This window comes from Neoarius graeffei, chromosome 5, assembly GCF_027579695.1.
Source record: "Neoarius graeffei isolate fNeoGra1 chromosome 5, fNeoGra1.pri, whole genome shotgun sequence".
NCBI classification, from domain to species: Eukaryota; Metazoa; Chordata; class Actinopteri; order Siluriformes; family Ariidae; genus Neoarius; species Neoarius graeffei.
In genome coordinates, this window is record NC_083573.1 from 61,025,186 (window position 1) to 61,050,220 (window position 25,035).

Consider the following 25,035-nt stretch of genomic DNA (forward strand, 5'->3'; position numbering starts at 1 on the left):
AGTGACCGCTTCAGTGAACTCAAGCCTAAGAGGTAAATATCCATCATATGGGTATTTGTGAGAGCTCAAACCCCATATTTCCAGATTTTCCACTGGCTGCAGTGGCAAATGCTTCAAATATGCATTATAAAAGCTATGATACAAGATGGTGACCTGAGAACCACTATCAAGCAGAGCTTTAGCATAAATACCTTCTATCTGCACGGGCACCTCAGCCGAGGGCCCCACTAACCCAGACGGCAGTTGTGATTGGCTGACTTTGATTGGAGGTGAACAATGAGCGGAACGTGTTTTGTGTGATGGAGCTCTGTGCCGTTCCTTCACTGAGCTCCGGGGAAGTTTCCCTGCTGCGTGACCCTCTTAAGCAGCTTCTGATTCACTACCCTCAAGTTCTCAGGACGTGTGCACTCTCGCTTGGTGTGGCCGTCTTCTCCACACTTGTAACAAAAAATGGCAGGAACAGAAGAGGATGTCGTAGACTTCGGCAGGTTCGAAGAAACAGCCCTTGTGGGAACAGCTGGGGCTGTGGTTTCTGTGCTGTGGCTTACACCAAACTGTGAGACTTGAGGATTTTCAGGAGCCACGGTAGTAGCAGTCAAAAGTTTAGTTACTAAAGACGTCAGCTCCTTGACCTCTTTCCTCAGACTGTCAACCTCAGACGCCAGGGGAGTAACAGGCACATGAGGAAGAGCGACAGCAGCAGTCACAGGAACCTGGCAAAATGTTGATGAGGCCACAGAAACCTTTGCACTCTCCCTTGCACTTACCCAGTGCTCTTCCTCTCTCACATTTCGCATTAACTGGGAAAAAGAAGGCGGAGCTTGCAAAGTGTGCAGAAGTCGCACACGTAAAGCCACAATGTCAGTGGTGAGAGCACCCTTGAACAACTGCTCCAGACGTGCACGATTCAGGCCTGCAGCTTCAATCCCTCCTCTCAAAAGAGCACGGTGGAGAAGCTTGTCCAAGCGATACAAGAAAGCAGAAAGTTTCTCACCATCTTCTTGAAAAGTATGGCGAAACGATGCCATAAGGTCTGCCCCACTCTCAGTCGATCCATAAGTAGTGTCAAGAGCGGTTAAGTAATCAGTAGCAGTAGCAGATGGGCTACTGACTTTCAAAAACCTTACTATATCCGCAGCAGGCCCACGCAAACTCTCAACAATGCGCTGTCGCTTAGCAGCATCACTGCACTGCCACTCAGTAATCATCTGAGTAGCCTGCTCCATCCAGGCCTCATATTCTTCCTCGCCTGGGGGAACGGGCCGTAAACCGGAAAACAGCCTCAGTTTTCTATAGCCAGGCACATCAACAGATGCCTGGTTACAGCGATCAACGAGCTGGCCTATGGCATTCACAAGATCCATGCTGACATCAGGTTTAGGAGGCTGCGTGCCCAAAACAGCCTTCACATCACCCATAGACTTGCCTTCCTGCTGTAATAATGAAAATAGCTTGGCTTCGAATCCATCACTTTCAAGAACAGGACTAGCAGGCAGCAAACTACTCACTACATGAACAGCCCATGGACCTGCCTCACCTACAATTCCCACTTCAGGAGGGACAGAGCTCTGATCCAACTCAACAGAAGTCTCGACTAAAATGTACAGGTGCCTACCAGTCTTGTCACCACGGCGACCGTGTATCCGGGTCCTACCCAGAACCTTAACTGTGCTGAGCACACAGCTAACCACATCATCAGTGGCCTCCAATGGCACTCTGCTAAGTAAAATGGCATGACACAACTCCACATTCTCCTCACGGCTCCACTCAACAGCCTGACTAAGGTCCATGTTAAAAAAACTGCCCAGCAAACAGCAATAACTAACACAACACAAACACTAAGCAAAACACAGCGATCTACTTGTTCTGGTAAACAGGAAAATCCCAGCGGTGCCTCCAAAATGTAACCCCCTTTTTTTTTTTTTTTTTTGACAGGTGCTGATCACCCAGCACAGTAGGCTATAGGCTAAAGAGTTACCCTAAATCCCAATAAATAATGGCGCAACAGGGTCCTAAGTTCTCAGCGGTGGAGTGGTGAGCTGGCTGAGATTCCTGATACCATAAGGGTACAAGTATGAGTAGAGAGAGAGAATAATAAGCATGAATCTAATAAATGATAAATTTAACAGCGCGGTGCCTCCACTGCGAAAATACTACACTTACCTTTGAAGCTAGTGTATGGTGTATTTCCTCAGAATTTAAAATAACAGTAGCTTGAGTGAAAGAACTAATAGCTAGTCTGCAGTGCGCATGTCAGAATGTTCAAATATAAAGAACCAAATGAGCAACCAATACACCCAAGATATAATTAAATAATAATGATTAAATGTATTAATAAGCAATAATAATAATAATAATAATAATAATAGCAATAATAATAATAATAATAATAATCATAATAATAGGAGATAGTATTTGACAATAAATGCTCCAAAAGAAGCATGCAATGTAATCACCAAGAAAATAGTAACACCGGCACAAGAAGAGCGGAAACAATTAGCCTACATAATAGAGATGTTACAGATAGCACATCAACAGTGTGTATACCAGCAGTACATAGTAAGAAAATAAAATTGGGTAAAGTATCAAAAGAAAAGAAGTGGAAAAGAAAAAAAACGCGCGCGCAGTTGGGGCCCGTTGGTGCACAGGTGGCAGCTCTCTGAACTGCAGGCAGAACAGCAACCGCTGCAATGCCCTTCTAAAACACTGGCTATCCAGGCGAGACCAGAGGAACGCGTGTGTGTGTGTCAGTGTAAGTGTGGGTTCGCGTTACTCACAATCCACCGGTCAAACCAGACGGATCAGGTTACAGATGTCGGTACAGTCACGCAGCAGATGCTCCTGAGCAGAGGGCTAGCTATTGCTGTGGGTTAGCTCTCTCGAATAAGATGCTGCTCACCCCAAACCCCTCGGTAGCGGGCTGGGTCCCAGACCCGACACAGTGAGTTCCCGGGACTGACGAAAGCGCTCCGGTGGGCACAGCACAGAGGGCAGATGTGTCCGCAGAAAAAAAACAGCAAGATCACTCACTGGAGTGACACCGGAGTTTATGGCCACAAGCAGACCAAACTATAAAAAGACTGTCTGCAAAATAAGTGCTGAAAATAGAGCTCACAAACAACGCGATCTCTCTCTGCTCAGCAGCAGGCGGGAACTCCGTGAGCTTCTCCCTCGCGAAGTGATGAAACATCTCAAAAAGCCCGCGAACTCGCGGGCATTAAACATATACCAATTACCATTGGCTGACATCAAAATTCAAATAAAACTACAATGAGCAAATAAGTCTGATTGGTCCGAATGCACAGAACGTCACAACACATCAGAACAGTGAAAATATTCCAAACCACAAGGCATTATGGTAAATGGAGTTAATTACACAGAAAATAGGGCAATCCAATATAGAGTATAAAATACAGTGTTATTTTAGAGGACCTTACAAATAAATAAATAGCAAGCCAATGTGAATGAAAAGCAATGCATGGTTAATTTTAAGATGAGATTTTCATTTGATTGAAAACTATTTTGTTTTGCTTTTTTGAAATATTACTATAAATTTCACGTGTGATCAGTTAAGCTTAGCATTATGCTATGGGAGCATTCAGAGTTACTGGAAGAAACTGGGTAGCTTCAACCTTATAGCCCCCTCAATCCTTTACACCCCCCACCTCCCTGTCTCCGCAAGGTATGTTATGCTCCTGCACAATAACTGTGCTTTCCCTTCATTTCTCTCCCTGTATTTCTATCCCAAGGTTGCTTGCTGCCTACAGCTATAGTGTCTTTGAAGTACACCCAAATACACACTCAATTTCCAGTGGGGATGAAAAGTTCATAAAGATGCAATTTACAATTCTGTAGCATGCCCTCACCTAGTGCCTATTTTTTAGCTCTGGGTTGTGACTGATGCTTATAGAGCATTCATTTGTGTAATCCATCCTACTGGAATGATGTTGCAAATATCCAGTTAATAGGTTAACAGACAGTGGGAGATGATAAGTGAACTGTAAAAATGCTTTCAGTAGAAAGCATACTGTTGTTATGACATTGTTTATTTATGAATTTACATTAGTAGTGACTTGTCCATGTTCTCTATGTACCTTATTTGTTGAATAATCATGTACTCTTATTCATATACTGAATTCAACTACTGAATAGTCATATTAATCCCAGGCAAATCCATCCATTATCTTATCTCATTATCTCTAGCCACTTTATCCTGTTCTACAGGGTCGCAGGCAAGCTGGAGCCTATCCCAGCTGACTATGGATGAAAGGTGGGGTACACCCTGGACAAGTCGCCAGGTCATCACAGGGCTGACACATAGGCACAGACAACCATTCACACTCACATTCACACCAACAGTCAATTTAGAGTCACCAGTTAACCTAACCTGCATGTCTTTGGACTGTGGGGGAAACCGGAGCACCCAGAGGAAACCCACACGGACACGGGGAGAACATGCAAACTCCTCACAGAAAGGCCCTTGCTGGCCACGGGGCTCGAACCCAGACCTTCTTGCTGTGGGGCAACAGCGCTAACCACTACACCACCATGCCACCCCCATCCATTATATTTAATGTTTATTTGTCAAAGTTGTAGGGAAAGCTGGAGCCAATCCCAGCTGTCCAATCCCAACAATCCAATTTTGCCCCCTTGCTTTGGGCAAGAGGTGGGGCACAATCTCAGGCAAATCTTGGACTCTTATTTGCAGCAATTTGAATATATAAAAGAGGATAGTTTCTCATTTATTCATTCAATTTCTGTATCATTTATCCATTAAAGGGTCACAGGGGAAGCTGGAGCCAATGCTAGCTGACAGTGGGCAATAGGCGAGGTACACCCTGGACAAGCAGCCAATCTATCATGGGGCTAACACAGAGAGACAGACAGCCATTTGCACTAACATTCACACCCATGACCAATTTATAGTAGCCAGTCAGGGGCGATTTCTCAGCGACAACAAGGGAAGCCGAGCTTCCCCTAAAATTCTCTCCCCAAACTGCGGCATCTACGACGTTGAATTCTCATTAAAACAATAACTTGCATAACATAATATATGCCCAAGATTGTATTTATGTTCATAACTATCCTGTAACTTATTTGAGTGATGTCTGACGAACTTGTAGTTCGCTACGAGAATCACCTTTGCTGCCAGGCTGTAACCTTTCTTATTTCAATGGGCTCTATGGACTGGCAGCAGTGTTGCCAGACTGGGCGGTTTTAAGTGCATTTTGGTGGGTTTTGAACATATTTTGGGATGGAAAACGTCAGCAGTATCTGGCAACACTGACTGGCAGCCGGGTATCCGTTGCAGTCTATGAGACGGCTCTGAACAGCCAATTTCGGCTAGTTGTTATTGGTTAAAATCAACAAAATCGTCACTTCCAGGGAAGCCGGGCTTCTCTGGGACTAAACGAGACAGTGGGAGGGACAAGAAGCCGGGCTGATAAAGGATTATTGGAAGTAGTGTTTGAAAGACATGAGGAGGGCGGTACTTTGGCGAGGAACATGGAAGTATGATCAGTCAGTCCCTAGCAGATGTCGAGAAAGTGCAGTCGTGTGCCAAAGTGCTGTCCGAATTTCTTTTCATATAAACGTTTCTTCTCATTGATGTCTCTGTACATTACTCTGTAAATAAGTGTAAATATTACTCGTTGTGCTCCGTTAACTTTCATCCATTCTATCAGTTTGATCATTCGTGAATCACTCGTTTATTTCATTTGTAGTTCAATCTGGTTGTAGGCTAGCTTGAGCCTTATTGGGATCTGCAGTGCTAGCTGCTAACAGAAATTGGTGAAGTCTCTGGAAAGCACAACCAGCTGGTATGACAGGGTCACAGACCATTTTCTGGAAAAGGAGCGGAGGGCAGAATTTGTGTATAAATAGTGTTCATGTTCATGAATCTGAAGTGTGTATATTGTTCAGTAATGTTAAGAGAATGGTGGGCTCTGTGTTATAGGTTATACCTGGGTATGATATTCAAGGTTCTGTGTGTTGCATAGCCTACCTGGTTATGAATTTCCAGACTGTGTTGCAGAAGATGTTCAAGGATGTGTTGCACAGCTGGGTGTTGTGTTAAAGACTCTGTGTTGCATATCAGGGTATGATGTTCAAGGCTCTTCGTTGAATAGCCAGTGATTTTTGGATGTTTGATATTTTTGATTAAGGATATGAGGCACTAGCCTGGCAAGCCAGACTATAACATGAAATGTACAAGCAAAAATACTTTCTGCCACTAGGTAGGGTTGTCTAGTTCACTATGCTAATGGGGCACACCTTTCTATGCTTTGATATCTGGCCTACAGGTTTTACGATGAATGCGTAAAATGGGCTTCCCCTGTTTTAAAAACCAGCAGCCGCCACTGTAGCCAGTTAACCGAATCCGCATGTCTTTGGACTGTGGGAGGAAACCGGAGCCTCTGAAGGAAACCCACCCAAGCACGAAGAGAACATGCAAACTCCTAGTAACTAATTATTCATGTAAATATTATGAATTGCTATCATTACTAAAAATTATACGAATAATACAAAGAACACCAGTTCACTGGATAAAATAATCTCAGGAAAACTTAGAAACCTGATGAAACTTAATAATGGGAAGAGCAACAAGTTGAAAATAGTCATTTTGTTTGCTCAAGTTTAGTAAATTTATTGTTAATGCCTTCATCACAAATGCACGAGTAAACATTTAAGGCCACATTCATGGCCTAATGGTTAGAAAAGCAACTTTGGGACTAAATGATTGCTGGTTTGATTCCTTGGACCAGCAGGAATGGCTGAAGTGCCCTTGCGCAAGGCACCTAACCCTCAACTGCTCCCCAGGCTACTCTGGGTATGTTCTACAGTGGTGCTTGAAAGTTTGTGAACCCTTTAGAATTTTCTATATTTCTGCATAAATATGACCTACAACATCAACAGATTTTCACACAAGTCCTAAAAGTAGATAAAGAGAACCCAGTTAAACAAATGAGACAATAATATTATACTTGGTCATTTATTTATTAAGGAAAATGATCCAATATTACATATGAGTGGCAAATTACAATATTACATGTGAGTGGCAAAAGTATGTGAACTCCTAGGATTAGCAGTTAATTTGATGGTGAAATTAGAGTCAGTTGTTTTCAATCAATGGGATGACAATCAGGTGTGAATGGGCACCCTGTTTTATTGAAAGAACAGGGATCTATCAAAGTCTGATCTTCACAACACGTTTGTGGAAGTGTATCATGGCACGAACAAAGGAGATTTCTGAGGAGCTCAGAAAAAGCATTGTTGATGCTCATCAGGCTGGAAAAGGTTACAAAACCATCTCTAAAGAGTTTGGACTCCACCAATCCACAGTCAGACAGATTGTGTACAAATGGAGGAAATTCAAGACCACTGTTACCCTCTCCAGGAGTGGTTGACCAACAAAGATTACTCCAAGAGCAAGGCGTGTAATAGTCAGTGAGGTCACAAAGGACCCCAGGGTAACTTCTAAGCAACTGAAGGCCTCTCTCATATTGGCTAATCTTAATGTTCATGAGTCCACCATCAGAAGAAAACTGAACAACAATGGTGTGCATGGCAGGGTTGCAAGGAGAAAGCCACTGCTCTCCAAAAAGAACATTGCTGCTTGTCTGCAGTTTGCTAAAGATCACGTGGACAAGCCAGAAGGCTACTGGAAAAATGTTTTGTGGATGGATGAGACCAAAATAGAACTTTTTGGTTTAAATGAGAAGCGTTATGTTTGGAGAAAGGAAAACACTGCATTCCAGCATAAGAACCTTAGCCCATCTGTGAAACATGGTGGTGGTAGTATCATGGTTTGGGCCTGTTTTGCTGCATCTGGGCCAAGACGGCTTGCCATCAGTGATGGAACAATGAATTCGGAATTATACCAGTGAATTCTAAGGGAAACTGTCAGGACATCTGTCCTTGAACTGAATCTCAAGAGAAGGTGGGTCATGCAGTAAGAACAACGACCCTAAGCACACAAGTTGTTCTAACAAAGAATGGTTAAAGAAGAATAAAGTTAATGTTCTGGAATGGCCAAGTCAAAGTCCTGACCTTAATCCAATCGAAATGTTGTGGAAGGACCTGAAGCGAGCAGTTTATGTGAGGAAACCCACCAACATCCCAGAGTTGAAGCTGTTCTGTACAGAGGAATGGGCTAAAATTCCTCCAAGCCAGTGTGCAGGACTGATCAACAGTTACCGGAAATGTTTAGTTGCAGTTATTGCTGCACAAGGGGGTCACACCAGACACTGAAAGCAAAGGTTCACATACTTTTGCCACTCACAGATATGTAATATTGGATCATTTTCCTCAATAAATAAATGACCAAGTGTAATATTTTTGTCTCATTTATTTAACTGGTTTCTTTTTATGTCCTTCGTTTGATGCTGGGCTCACTTTTCTGCCTGTGTGATATTTCTGTATATCTTCACCTCATGTTTGTGTGGATTTCATTTGAACTATGGGCATAAGGTGAAAACACACTCTGGATTGGATGCCAGTCAGAGCATCATGCACATACCTGGTGAAACTGGTGAATCCAGAGGAAACTCATGTAAGCATTGGCAGAACTTGCACAGAAACTCCATATGGACAATAAACTGAGCAAATCTGTGTAACATGAGGCAGCAACACTATTTGTTACTCTATCATGCCAATTGTGTGACTAGGAATGTTCAAAATTAAGGGATGGAGGCAAACACATGGCATGAACATGCTTCATGTAACAGAAATATTAAATCAAGTAAGGATATTAATATTAAGCATGAAGCATGGTAAAACAGGGTGCTGTTGTTGTTGTGACCACGTTCTGGATAAAGGACATGAGATCTAATTGAGTAGGGTACTCACCACCAAGTCACTGATCTTCTGAGGCATCTGAAATGATAGAACAGATCACGGGCGCAGATAGAGGGGGGGACGGGGGGGATTCGTCCCACCCAGATTTAAATTCACCTCGTTCGGTCCCCCCCACTTATAGGGAGGAAAAAATGTCTATGCTGTCTTTCTTTGCATAAGGCAAACCTCACGGAAAAATCAAAAGACTAATTACCATTCGGTTTATTGAGGTGCACAGCAGTACATACAAAGTTGCAACTGCGCAGACTGCACAGGTTGCGAGCTCGAGCTTGGTTGCTATGGTTACCCACAACAAGTTTGACAGGCATATCGGGGACAGCTCCTCCTAGTTCAGGACCCCAACACGGCATGATGAAGGGTGCCAAAAGGCAGAAAACGATTGCATCGTTTTTTCAAAAAACAACAACTGTAAGTAAACTGTGCCTTACTTTATCATATCACCTTGCAATTTTTTGATAGTCTGTTCAAAGTAATGTCGTAGTGAAAGTAAAATCGTACGGAGTGATGCCTTTCTGGTAGCCTCCTTCTTTCGGTGGTAGCCTGTAGATACAGTGCTCAGAAGGCAGTTTTAATGTTTAATCTGGCGTTCCCTGCCATAATTTCAGCTAGCATATTGTTTCATAAGGAAACGTTGCGAAGAGTTGTTGACTGACTGCCGCTCACGCAACACACAGGCATAGTTAGAAAGTCAGGATGCACTGGTTTACACTTTACACACACACACACACACACACACACACACACACACACACACACACACACACACACACACACGTAGCCCAGCCTCTCGCTATGTTTAACAGTTGGAACTTAGCGGTTTTAAAACTAGTTTTGCAGTTTTGCAATTTCTGTGCGTGATGATAATGTGTAAACTTTGGATTTCCATAGGCTATGTTAAAATGTTATCATTGTCCTGGCCTGCAGGTAGTTCCTGGTGATGGCAGTGAGGGAGGTGAAATAACATGTATACACACTACCGTTCAAAAGTTTGGGGTCACCCAGACAATTTTGTGTTTTCCATGAAAATTCACACCTTTTATTTACCACCATAAGTTGTAAAATGAATAGAAAATATAGTCAAGACATTTTTCTGGCCATTTTGAGCATTTAATCGACCCTACAAATGTGAAGCTCCAGAAACTCAATCTGCTCAAAGGAAGGTCAGTTTTATAGCTTCTCTAAAGAGCTCAACTGTTTTCAGCTGTGCTAACATGATTGTACAAGGGTTTTCTAATCATCCATTAGCCTTCTGAGGCAATGAGCAAACACATTGTACCATTAGAACACTGGAGTGATAGTTGCTGGAAATGGGCCTTATACACCTATGGAGATATTGCACCAAAAACCAGACATTTGCAGCTAGAATAGTCATTTACCACATTAGCAATGTATAGAGTGTATTTCTGATTAGTTTAAAGTGATCTTCATTGAAAAGAACAGTGCTTTTCTTTCAAAAATAAGGACATTTCAAAGTGACCCTAAACTTTTGAACGGTCGTGTGTGTGTATAATATATATATATATATATATATATATATATATATATATATATATATATATATATATACACACACACACACACACACACACACACACATATGAGATGATATATATATATATATATATATATATATATATATATATACACACAAAATGGAATCATTTGCTGACAGCTCAGTCCCCCCCAGTTCAAAAATCCTATCTGCGCCCCTGGAACAGATACATTCATTTTCAAACATAGTTTGAGAGTTCCAACACTATCTTATTTGGGATAGCAACAGTCTTACTTTTTCTCTTGCTTTCAGCCACACATTGTTTAAAGAATCACTGGGCACCAGCTATACAGGATTTAGCCCAACTTCACTTTGTGCCCTGAAACATTTGTTGATTTTTGTCTGTTTTTTTTTTTTTTGTGCTACCCGTGTCTTGTTTTGAGGGAGGTTTTATCCTTATGAAATCAGCATCATACTATCTTCCTGAAATTGTAACTGTAAAAACACAAAGTGGGGTGTAATATACCCACTGAACATGTATGTAATGATTTGCAAATGTCAGACACAGAGCATGCGTTAACTTGCAGTCCTCTGATAATGACTATGAATTTCTGATTCATAAATGTACTGCATACATGTATGATTACTTTGTATGTAATCATACATGTACTTTATACTGCATACATGTATGATTCTAAACCAAGTCATCTCATAGAGATAACTCAGAGAGGTAGTCTGGATGGAAATGTAATGCACAGCCCACAAATAGGCTCAGTTTATACTGTTAAGTCAAGTCAAGTTTATTTGTATAGCACTTTTAACAATAAACATTGTCACAAAGCAGCTTTACAGAATTTGAATGACTTAAAATATGAGCTAATTTTATCCCTAATCTATCCCCAATGAGCATGCCTGTGATGACGGTGGCAAGGAAAAACTCGCTCAGACGACATGAGGAAGAAACCTTGAGAGGAACCAGACTCAAAAGGGAACCCATCCTCATTTGGGCAACAACAGACAACATGACTATAACATTAATAGTCCTAAAATAAATAGTTAAGTCATGGGGAGTGTCAGTTTCCCCACATCTTATTCAGAGGTTACAAATAGCAAATTATAACCATACTTCTAGTAGAATCCCTTATAGGATGTACAGTTTGAGTAGAAAGATATGAGCATTTTGTAATGTCAAGACCTCATCAGTATTCAGTGAGGAAGTCACAATTGGAGTGTTTTGGCAGCAATAACTGCCATCCTAATATGATTTGGAACTGCTGTTATGGAGACTTGGCTTTTGAAGTTACATTACTGATCATTAAATACACTGAACAATCTATCCATCAATCCATCCATTATTTGTACTGCTTATCCATCAGGGTCATGGGGGAAGCTGGACCCAGTCCCAGCTCACTTGTGAGAGATGGGGTACACTTTTGGCAGGTTTCCAATCTATCCCAGGGCTAATATAGAGATGAACAACTATTCATACTCACATTCACACCAATGGGCAATTTAGAGTAGCCAGCTGACCTAATCTACATGTTTTTGGACTGTGGGAGGAAATCAGAGCACTCGGAGGAAACCAGGCACAGAGAGCACATGCAAACTCTGCATAGAAAGGCTCCAAACAGCCATGAGGTTTGAAGCCAGAACCTTTTTTTTTTTCTGTGAGGTGACATTGCTAACGCCTTTATCACCATGTTGCCACATTCAGCAGTTTCTATCAGAATAAAGCAGTGTTTGTGTGATTTTTTTTTTCAAAGATTTTTTTTTTCATGGATAAAATTGTTCAGATGTTAATAATAGCTAACCTTTTTACAGAGATAAGATTGGTTGCAAATCCAATTCACACTTCTCAGGGACTATGTCATGTAAACAAAGTATGTTCTTATGATGATTAGATGAAAGAAAAACTGGGGCAATTTATAATGAATACTTGACATAGTTGCTGTAGAGTTCATAGAAAACACTGAAATATCATTTAGTAGGCTAACTTACTATGTGTATACTGCGAAATTCTAGGTGTATGATGGAAAAGTGTCTTTTGGACCTGATTTTGTTTTACCACCATATCTTGTAATAAATTAATTCTGTTTTTAAACTAAGATTTCTCAGTGCATCTGCTTTACCTTTGGTATGCCAGATGGCTACTCATCGAGTAAGCTGGCCCTTTGATGATGCTGTATCTGGGACAGAACATGCCTATCCTTTATACCGTTCTTATTTCTTTATAACTTACAACTTATTTGGAGCAAAATATTTAAACGTGAAGTATTTATGACATATCAAGCTCATTCAAAGAGTGTTGTAGAGATATGGGTGTGGTTTGATTAGAATGGAATAGAATGTGACCTACTGAACAGCCTAATGAATGTTTAATATATTGCTATACCTCATGTGCTTGTAACAGAATGTTCATATTTATAGGGGTCTGTAAATATGTTATATGTGAACATTTTTTTTCTATGGATCTGTGTTGTTTAAAAGTCAATTCCCTCAACTCAAAATTCCACTCAAATTAACAATATTAAAATTCTCATTCTTGTAAGTGCTTGGAAGTAGTAGTTAAAGGATTCTCACCTACAGAGAAATGTTATGGGATGTGAAGAATTAGTAGTATGATGACATAGCCCCTGTCTGCTAAGTCTTTTTTTTTTATAATATTGAAAAATCACATAGTCTTACATAATCTTCACTGTCTTCACTTAACATTACAAAACGCTCCTATCATTCTACTCATACATCATGTAAGGGTTGCATGAGTAGAATGATAGGAGTGTTTTGTAATGTTAAGTCTTCATCAGTATTCAGTGAGAAATTCACAATTGGAGAGTTTTGGCAGCAATAACTGTCATCCTAGTGCTGTTTGAAGTGTTTGGAAACTGTATTGGAGACTTGGATTTTGAATTTACATTAGTGATCATTAAATACATTAAACAATTTTGATTTAAAATCAGTAAATATATATATTTCCTCAAAAATAAGATATTCTTATTTACCCAGCCCATGTATTGTATGAATAGCATATTTGCATATCATTCAGATGCAAACCTCATCACCATGCTATTCCATAAGCATAGCAATTAAAAAAGATAAAAATAGATAGATAAGAAAAAAGATAGACATAGTAAATATATATAAAAATATATACATTACTGTGCAAAAGTCTTAGGCACCCTATTTTTTTCATACAAACTTTGTTATAGCTTTCTATTTTACGACTTCTACATTATCAAGTCAGTACAAAAACATTTTAGATTTCCAAACATTCACTTTCCAGAACAAAATTAAATGTTACAGGGGGGAAAAAAAATTGTATCTGAGCAGCATATTACATAAGACCACTTTTCAGATTAAAAAGAAAACATAATGAAGGCTACTGGGTTTTACTGCAAAATTAAGAAGCAAGTGTGACAGTCAAATTGTCCAGAAGAACTGTGGTTGGTTCTGCAAGATGCTTAGTAAAACCCACAGCTCATTTTCTTATAAAACTGCACTAATTTTACCTGAAACTACGTTCTTTCTTTCTTTCTTTCTTTCTTTCTTTCTTTCTTTCTTTCTTTCTTTCTTTCTTTACCAAAGGGTCACCTCACACCAAATATTGACTTTAATTCATTATGGCTTACTGATGTTTTAACTATATATACAGGGGTTAAATTGGGCCGGGGCTGTCCGGGGCTGAGCCCCGGTACATAAGCTCGGAGCGGATGGCATATGATCACGCACACATCAAAAGCAACAAACCCTTTTCACGATTTTCAGTTCTGAATAATTAAATATCGTATTATTAATCAATAAACCCATGACTTTTATGAGATAGATCATAGTTTTCCTGATAACAAGACGACCTGTCAAAGCTATTTAGAACAGAACTTGCGATCAGAGATTCTGGTTTCTGGAACACTGCGTGGGTTGCCAATTCCGCTTTTTATAATCGACTTTGGGGTTTCTTTTTTTTGTGAGCTCGCTTTAAAAAAAAAATCAGAAGTCGTGGTTTGCGGGTTTTTGGGCTTGTGTTTCAGCGTTGTGACTTGTTTATAATTTTCTCCGTACACCGTCTCCCCTTTTACCTGCATACGAACATAATCATTATCATATTTTTTATTATTAAAAACAAAATATCAAATAATACTGAAGAGGGGAAAAAATAATACTGATCTAAATATGTTGTGTTTTTATTTTTAGACAGTATGTGTTTTGCTAAACACATACTGTCTAAAAATAAAAACACAACATATTTAGATCAGTATTATTTTTTCCCCTCTTCAGTATTATTTGAGGGGCCGCACGGTGGTGTAGTAGTTAGTGCTGTCGCCTCACAGCAAGAAGGTCCTGGGTTCGAGCCCCGGGGCCGGCGAGGGCCTTTCTGTGTGGAGTTTGCATGTTCTCCCCGTGTCCGCGTGGGTTTCCTCCGGGTGCTCCGGTTTCCCCCACAGTCCAAAGACATGCAGGTTAGGTTAACTGGTGACTCTAAATTGACCGTAGGTGTGAATGTGAGTGTGAATGGTTGTCTGTGTCTATGTGTCAGCCCTGTGATGACCTGGCGACTTGTCCAGGGTGTACCCCGCCTTTCGCCCGTAGTCAGCTGGGATAGGCTCCAGCTTGCCTGCGACCCTGTAGAACAGGATAAAGCGGCTAGAGATAATGAGATGAGTATTATTTGATATTTTGTTTTTAATAATAAAAAATATGATAATGATTATGTTCACTGTATTGTTAATATTATTAGTGTTTTATTTATTGTTAATATTTAATTTAATGTTAATTTATTATTATTTATTGTTAATATTATTAGTGTATTATTAGTGTAATTATTATTGTTATTATTATGTATTCACTTATTTATTTGGCATGTGGTGCTTTTTGTATTGTCTAGAACATACATAAGATGAGCATATTATAGCAGCAAAATAGAAGCACAATCATTTGAATGCAGCAAAACTTTTGCTGCATTCAAATGATTGTGCTTCTATTTTGCTGCTATAATATGCTCATCTTATGTACGTTCTAGACAATACAAAAAGCACCACATGCCAAATAAATAATTGAATACATAACAATAACGGGCGGCACGGTGGTGTAGTGGTTAGCGCTGTCGCCTCACAGCAAGAAGGTCCTGGGTTCGAGCCCCGGGGCCAGCGAGGGCCTTTCTGTGTGGAGTTTGCATGTTCTCCCCGTGTCCGCGTGGGTTTCCTCCGGGTGCTCCGGTTTCCCCCACAGTCCAAAGACATGCAGGTTAGGTTAACTGGTGACTCTAAATTGACCGTAGGTGTGAATGTGAGTGTGAATGGTTGTCTGTGTCTATGTGTCGGCCCTGTGATGACCTGGCGACTTGTCCAGGGTGTACCCCGCCTTTCGCCCGTAGTCAGCTGGGATAGGCTCCAGCTTGCCTGCGACCCTGTAGAAGGATAAAGCGGCTAGAGATAATGAGATGAGATGAGATAACAATAACAATAATAATAAATGCTTCCAATGTTATAGTGTTGTTTGTATTTGGTTGCATTCACTGCATGAATATATTTGATTGACAATTTGACTGACAGTGTTTTGGCATATTTAACATTTATCCTCCAAAATAAATAAACTGTTTTGGTTTAAGATTGTGCAAGCCTTCAAATTTTCTCACTGAACATTTCTCCTTCACATTTTTCACCTGTAGGCATGTGATAAGATTTAACATGATATTGCTCAACCTACCTCTGTAAAGTCAGCGAACAACTTATTAAAATGCACCAGAATTCAGCAAATAACATGTATGATAATAAAAAACTTCTGGGGGAGGACCCCCAGACCCCCCACTAATCATTTCCTTCAAACCAATGTACAACAACCTGTACAATCTGTTACATTGGCCAACCAATCTACATTCAAACTGCCATAATGTGTAGGGGGGCACTACAAGACACACATAGGCCTACAACACACAGATAAGGTGTATATCTCTGTGCAATATGATATGGTTATCAAATTAGAGGGTTATTTTCCAAAAAGTATATTGGGGCAGGGCGGCAGGGGCAGGGGTGGGTACAAGGCAGAGCCCCCCCACATAACCAATCCCAATTTAACCCCTGTATATATATATATATATATATATATATATATATATATATATATATATATATATATATATATATATATATATATAATTTGAATGTTCAACCATTTCATTTCATTATTTGTAAGCCATTTTTGGTCTACAAAATTTCTTAACTGTGCAAAAGTCTTAAGCACATGTACTGTAGATTTCCATGTGTCCTATGTTTTGACACCTGCTATGGATTAAAATAATAATAATAATAATAATAATAATAATAAAGACCTTATTAAACATGCCAAGTACATGCACTTCCATCTTGCCTATCATTCCCACATATCACAGAAGACTTTGTCAGTCAGCAATGCTTTAACTTGGCATGTCATGGGCAAGACATGATGGGAGATTATAATGGAAGCAATGCTTGTTCCCTGTTGCTCCAAACCCAATGCACAGCTTCTTAGTTCTACAAAGATACCTTATAATATTAAGAAACACATAGCCCTCTAGTGTAGATGCAATGACAAGGCATAAGATTGACACATTGCATATTTGCATAGGACCTCATGTATATCCAATCAAATCTACAATCAATCATTTTAAGAACCAGGTGTGCAGTGCAGCATAGCAAAATTTTGCTAATTAAAAAGAATGAGATTTTATTTACTTTGTATTTTCAGTGGTAGGAATAGCCACTGACAATGTTTATGACAAATATATTTTTTGTTTTATATATGACTAGACTTATGTCGATATTTTATTAGTATTGTAATAAGCACAGAAACCAAGATATGGTTTTATTGGTGTGTTTTTATTTTTAAGGCCAACAGCCCAAATTCCACAATCATTAAGGGGTAAAATATCACACAAATGCAGAGACTGAAAGACAATAAAGAGAAAATGTGCAGAAGGTGCTACAAAATTCCAAGTGCTGCAAAACAATGTTATATGGTACCTGTTAAAAGCACCCCCTCGTTCTCATGTAGGTAGGGAGGAGTTTACAACAGCTGGTCTACTTCCTGTGCATTTAAGAGTTGAACAGCTTAAATTGAACCATACAGTATGTTTAACATTGTTAATGGTTACGCCCCCAAATATTTATGTTCTAATGTGACCATGAGTCACACGCAGCACAATCATAACACTAGGGCCAGCATCCGTTCCTGCATGGTGCCTAGAGCAAATAATGCAGTTAAAAAAATCTCTTTCTTTTACACTGGTATCATGGCATGGAATAGTTTACCTACGTACAGTTACTAAACTTCTAACATCTAGAGGGATCTTTAAAAGACAGGTAAAGCAGATATTCTGGAATAAGGTGGACATTCACTGTTAAATTGAATAGATTTTCGGCAGTTTGTGTTTTTTATTCATTTATTTAATTTTTGTTTTATGTGATGTCCTTCTCTCCTCCTAATTAATGTATGTCTTTTAAAGTCTGAATCTCTGTCTCTTGTCTATATGTTTCTGCGTAACACCAAGGACCATGCCGGAAATAAGTATTTTGCTTTTGCATGTTATCCTTTGGATTACTGTTTTAATGTGTTGATCCAGAAATAAATCAAATCAAATCAAATCAAATCAAAGGTAAATGAGGAATATGGACAGAATGAGACAAAGTTCATGGCCATGTTTAAAGAGCACATTTTTAACCTATGTGTTTTCTTGATATAATGCGAGAAAATACAAGATTGATACTATATTCTGAAGTCTATATTTGAAATTAAAACAGGAGATGAACTACAGTATATGGACTTCCTTGAGTCCAAATCAGAATAAATGCAAAATTCAAACTGTTTTTTTTAAATCAATGGAACTGAATATTCATGGATCAATGCATTGCCTACTCATCATGTCTGATCTCATTACAAGCAAACATACTGCATGTTGCTTAGTGGGCTGAAAATTAATTTCATTGCCAAAATCAACCTTTACTACTTAGCATATCTGTCTTTAACAAATCAAGTGTGCATTAAAGCCCTATGTCAAAGAGCTTTCAGATAAACTGTGTCATGCCATCTTTAACAAAGCAAAACAATTTCATAGTTTTATATGTAGAAGGATGTACAGTTATTGGATTTTTCAGTGATGATAAAATCATTATGTCTCGAAATAAGTATCCAAAGAAGAGTCTGTGAGAAGGAAAGTGAGGCAAGCATTGTGCTTATTTGAGATTTTTCTTATGGTAGCATATGAATGACTGAAGTTTAGAAGCCTATTGAACAATATGATTCAAATCATATCATGCTGATTTTGTGGTATGATATGCTTCTGGCATCTACTTCTTGAGCTGTGTCTCCATTTGGAAAGTGTAAAATCAGCTATGCTATTGCTTCATATAATAGATAATCTCCATGACTTGAGTCAGTGTCTACTGTCTTGTCCAGGCATGCACGTTCCCATCCCAGCACTACAGATCCTGATTTAGTCTGCTTTGTGAACTCATTGAGAAGTGAGTTTGCTGACCTCTGGCATATTTTTTATATATATATATGACAGAGAGAGATGGTGTAGTGGTTAGTGCTGTCGCCTCACAGCAAGAAGGTCCGGGTTCGATCCCCGTGGCTGGCGAGGGCCTTTCTGTGTGGAGTTTACATGTTCTCCCCGTGTCTGCGTGGGTTTCCTCTGGGTGCTCTGGTTTCCCCCCACAGTCCAAAGACATGCAGGTTAGGTTAACTGCTGACTCTAAATTGACCGTGAGTGTGAATGGTTGTCTGTGTCTATGTGTCAGCCCTGTGATGACCTGGCGACTTGTTCAGGGTGTATCCCGCCTTTCACCCGTAGTCAGCTGGGATAGGCTCCAGCTTGCCTGCGACCCTGTAGAACAGGATAAAGCGGCTAGAGATGATGATATATATATATATATATATATATATATATTTTGTGGCAGCGGGGGCATGGCTGAGTGTCAGTCTGTGAATGGAGGGCGGAGTCAGGGAAGGTGAGTGGCCATGTCACTACACCTGTTATCAATTAACGTGTGTTTGTGTGTCTCCTGCAGTGACTGCGCCTGATAAAAGGAGGGTGAGAAGGGGAGGACGGCCCGGAGGGCTTGCTTCTAGCCTGTGTGTGTATGTGTGTGTGCGTCTGTGAGAGAGATTGTGTCTAAGGTGTGTGCTGTAAAGCAGCAATAAAGTAAAGAATGAATCGCAAACAACCGCCTGACATGCTTCTGTCCTCTCCCGGGTTTCGGCACCACTGTAGGAAGACTCTGGTGTGGGTGGAGCACAGAAGCACGGCAGGCGGTTGTTTGCGATTCGTTCTCGACTTTATTGCTGCTTTACAGCACACAACTTAGACACACTCTCTCTCACAGACGCACAAACATATATATACACACACAGGCTAGAAGCAAGCCCTCTGGGCCGTCCTCCCCTTCTCACCCTCCTTTTATCAGGCGCAGTCACTGCAGGAGACACACAAATGTACGTTAATTGATAACAGGTGTAGTGACATGACCACTCACCTTCCCTGACTCCGCCCTCCATTCACAGACTGATGCTCGGCCACGCCCCCGCTGCCACATATATATATATATATATATATATATATATACATACTATATATATATATATCGCATCTCATTATCTCTAGCCACTTTATCTTGCTCTACAGGGTCGCAGGCAAGCTGGAGCCTATCCCAGCTGACTACGAGTGAAAGGCGGGGTACACCCTGGACAAGTCGTCAGGTCATCACAGGGCTGACACATAGACACAGACAACCATTCATACCTACGGTCAATTTAGAGTCACCAGTTAACCTAACCTGCATGTCTTTGGACTGTGGGGGAAACATACATACATACATACATACATACATATATATATATATATATATATATATATATATATATATATATATATATATATATATATATATAACAACACACACACCCTTTTTTCAGCCCCTTATTCACCCTGCAACCCTATGAAGCTCCAAATATTGGTCACAGAGATGTGTATGCTTGTTTGTTTCAATGCACGTTTTCTTTTTACCACAGACCCTGCTCTATTTTTCCAATTCCATACATTTGGGACACTGTAAAATGTAAATTAAAAAAAAAAAAAATGCGATAATTTGCAAATCATGGAAACCCTATATTTCACTGAAAATAGTACAAATACAACATATCAGAGGTTGAAACTGAGAAATTGTAATTTTTATTTTAAATATATGTGTTCATTTTGAATTTGATGTCTGCAACATGTTTCAAAAAAGTTGGGATAGGGGCATGTTTACCACTGTGTTGCATCACCTCTACTTTTAACAACACTCTGTAAATGTTAGAGAACTGATGAGCTCAACTGCTGTAGTTTTGAAAGAGAAATGTTGTCCCATTCTTGCCTGATATACAATTCCAGTTGCTCAACAGTTTGGGGTCTTCTTTGTCATATTTTGCGCTTCATAATGCACCAAATGTTTTAAATAGGAGACAGATCTGGACTGCAGGCAGGCCAGTTTAGCCCCCAGACTCTTACTATGGAGCCATGCAGTTTTAATATGTGCAGAAAGCAGTTTGGCATTGTTTTACTGAGAGAAGGCAGTCCTTCCCTGAAAAAGATTTTGTCTGGATGGCACCATATTGCTCTGAAATGTGTATATATCATTTAGCATTAATGATGCCTTCCCAGATGTACAAGCTACCTATGTCATGTGCACTAATGCACCCTCATACCATCACAGATGCTGGCTTTTGAACTGTGCACTGATAAGAAACCTGATGGTCCCTTCTCCTCTTTAGCCTGGAGGATGTGGTGTCCATGATTTCAAAAAAGAATTTCTACTTTTGATTCATCAGACCTCGGGACAATTTTCCACTTTGTCTCAGTCCATCATGAAAGAGCTTGGGCCCAGAGAAGGTGGCTGTGTTTCTAGATATTGTTTATATCTGGTTTTAACTTGCATTTGTGGATGCAGTAATGAACTTTTTTTCACAGATGATGGTTTCCTGAAGTGCTCCTGAGCTGATACAGTGATTTCCACTACAGACACGTCTGCTTTTAATGCAGTGTTGCCTGAGGGCCTGAAGATCACAAGAATCCAATGTCAGTTTTCAGCCTTATCTCTTGTATACAGAGATTCCTCCAGATTCTCTAAATCTTTTAATGATATTATGTACCATAAATGACATTATCCCCAAATTATTTGCAATTTTACATTGAGGAATGTTATTCTTAAATTCTTGCACTGTTTTCCCATGCAGTCTTTCACAGAGCGGTGAACCCCTCCCCATCTTTACTTCTGACTCAGCCTCTCTGGGATGCTCTTTTTATGCCCAATCATGTTACTGACCTGTTGCCAAATAACCAAATGAGGTTTTTTTAAGCATTATACAACTTTTTCAGTCTTTTGTTGTCCCTGTCCCAACTTTTTTGAAATGCCTTGCTGACATCAAATTCAAAATGAGCATATATTTTTTTCAAAAAACAATAAAATTTCTCAGTTTCAACATTTGATATGTTGTCTTTGTACCATTTTCAACGAAACATCATGTTTCTATGATTTGCAAATTGTCATATTCTGTTTTTTATTGGTGTTTTACATAGTGTCCCAAAGAGAATTGGGGTGTATTTACTATTTACTGTTTGATCTCAAATGTATAAAGTATTCAAGAAATTCCACAAATCAACTTTTCATAAGGCACACCTGTTAATTGAAAAGCATTCTAGGTGACTACCTCATGAAGCTGGTTAAGATAATGCCAATAGTATGCAAACATCATTGAAGTAAATGGTGACTACTTTGAAGAATCTAAAATATTAAACTTTTTTTTGCCATCCTCATCTCATTATCTCTAGTCGCTTTATCCTGTTCTACAGGGTCGCAGGCAAGCTGGAGCCTATCCCAGCTGACTACAGGTGAAAGGCAGGATACACCCTGGACAAGTCGCCAGGTCATCACAGGGCTGACACATAGACAACCATTCACACCTACGGTCAATTTAGAGTCACCAGTTAACCTAACCTGCATGTTTTTGAACTGTGGGGGAAACCAGAGCACCCAGAGGAAACCCACGCGGACATGGGGAGAACATGCAAACTCCGCACAGAAAGGCCCTAACTGGCCACGGGGCTCGAACCCGGACCTTCTTGCTGTGAGGCGACAGCACTAACCACTACACTACCGTGCTGCCCGCACTTTTTTGTTTACCACATAATTCCATATATTATATGGACACAAGTGTTTTACTTGGAAATATTTATCATACTTGTATTTTTCATACAAACTACATCTGGGCCATTGAGTAATTCATCATGAGGAAATCGATTAACTGTTTTGATAAATTTAGGTACGTTTTGTTTGTGAATGTGTCTATATAATAAAAATAACATCACACATTGGCTTGAAGACATGAAGTTTATCTTCTTGTGTTGAAAAACTCATGTTTTTCATACAAAATCCATTGTGGATCTGAGTGACATATTTAAATAATATTGGTTGGCTTTGAGTGGTATATCAGATATATTCCATTCAGCTAGCATGATATTGAATGAATCTTTGGCTTGTCATCTTCCAGCCGCTGTAGTGTTCATCAGTAGTGTTAGTGAATAATAATAAAGCAGTCAAGCCAGTGTTATTGAGAGCAATTAGCACAGGCTACCAACCAAAAAAGTAAGATTTCATGTGTCCCGACTCCACAGTATTTTTCACTCATACTTCAGTATTCATTTCCCTCTGTGATTTACTGATTACTTTTAAAATCAGCATTGACAACTACAGGAGCTACCTGGCAGTCAAAATTCTCTCAAATGCTTCCATTTTTAATGAAGCAAACCTGGCAACCATGTTTGCTTACAAATTGTCACAGTCGCTCACTAGTGTGGAAGTTTTACATTGCCTATGTGTCTCTTTTCCAGTTTTTGGTGTTTGTTGGTATATTTTTCTCTTGTGAATATGCATGAGGAATATCTAATGAAGTTTTGGTAGCCTTTCAGGTGTTCAACGCATCTTTCTCTTTCCCGGCGAACACAGAAATGGTTGTGCACACGCGCAGCAGAAAATTCTCTCATTGGATATTCACGTGCCGATGTGTGATGTCGTGTTGTCTTGACAATGTGCAGTATTGTAACAATATTGCACGCTCATTCTCCATTGTGTAGAGTGGTGTAGTACATGTAGGATAAGCAATATGATAACAATATTGCATGCTCTCCAACCAAATAAATGAAACCTGTTAAAAGGGAATAGAATACATGTTTTTATTCCATGGAAAAGTGGCCTGTATGTATAATAATTTCTGATATGATGTCACTCACAGTATTTTCCTGCTGACTTGACACAGATTGTCAAAAAAACAGACCACTGTCATAGGAGTGCCATAAAAAAATTAAAACTACATAAAAATAAGACCAGAAAATGGACAGCATACACATAGAGGAAGCAAATCTTTTCCTTCCCTCCCCAATTCAAACTGCTATCACATTCACATTCCATAAAGCAGGATTCATGTGTGCAAGAATTTACTACTTAGCTTGGGCAGGAAGCCCTGCCCAAAGCAATTTGATTGACAGCTTGGCCCCTCAAGCAAATGAAAAAAAAAAAAAACTATGTGGAAAATGAAAAAGGCAATAGGGAAAAAGAAAAAAAACAATGGGGGAAAAGCAACAGGGAATAGCAAAAACAATAAAGAAAAGCACTTGTTTTCTTATTTTATTTTTTTATTTTTGCATTTACTTTCATATTTTATTTGTATTCATTTTCTTATTTTTTCAATATTTATGTACTTATTCTTTTGCAGATTTAGTCTTTGTATGGCACTCCTGTGACTCCATACTAGCACAAAATTAAATGTTACAGGGGAAAAACAAACAAACAAACAAACAAACAACAAAAAAAACCAAAACACAAAACAAAACTGTGACTGCTTCTGCAGGGTGCTCAGTAAAACATACCAGCTAATTTGCTTATACAACTGCAGACATTGTACCTGAGACTACTTTTTTTTTTAAGCAAAGTGTTGTCACACCAAATATTGACTTTGTTTCATTTGTTATTTGTATTTATTACTGTTTACTGCCTGGCCCATCCTGGCATGGACTTCAAAAGATCTCTGAAGGTGTGCTGTGGTATCTGGCACCAAGACATTAGCAGCAGTTCCTTTAACTCAAGTCAAGTCAAGTTTATTTCTATCGCGCTTTTAAAAATAGACATTGTCGCAAAGCAGCGTTACAGAATTTGAATGACTTTAAACATGAGCTAATTTTATCCTTAATCTATCCCCAATGAGCAAGCCTGTGGCGACGGTGGCAAGGAAAAACTCCCTCAGATGACATGAGGAAGAAACCTTCAGGGGAACCAGACTCAAAAGGAAACCCATCCTCATTTGGGTGATAACAGACAACATGATTATAACATTAACAGTTTTAACATGAAGTCAGGTTTGTTGATGTTATAACTCTTCATCAATGGAAACTTGAGTGCAAAACTGTTAATGACAACTGCAGTCCTAAAGTTAGCAAGTCAACTGTAGTCTTCAGCCATAAAATCATTACTGTAAGTGTCCAGAGCATCTTCCAAGTGTGACTTTCAACTGTCCATATGGGGCTGTCCTCCACAGGAGCGATTTGATGAGACTCCGACCAGACATAGGGCATCAGGATGGATCAGGCAGGTCCAAGGAGCAGAAGAGGTTGGCATCTCGATCTCAAGATT

At 39.6% G+C, this 25,035-nt stretch overlaps 1 protein-coding gene across 1 annotated transcript; it reads right to left on the reverse strand.

Moving 5' to 3' along the window:
• Nucleotides 1-320: 320 nt before the first annotated feature.
• Nucleotides 321-1,790, reverse strand: LOC132886278 (paraneoplastic antigen Ma1 homolog). The gene has a single exon (XM_060920834.1). The coding sequence runs from the start codon at nt 1,788-1,790 to the stop codon at nt 321-323; it is 1,470 nt and encodes a 489-aa protein (XP_060776817.1).
• Between the last annotated feature and the right edge of the window lie 23,245 nt (nt 1,791-25,035).

Coding starts and splice junctions, on each gene's coding strand:
- LOC132886278 (XM_060920834.1), bottom strand. CDS start 1,790: ATGGACCTTAGTCAGGCTGTTGAGTGGAGCCGTGAGGAGAATGTGGAG.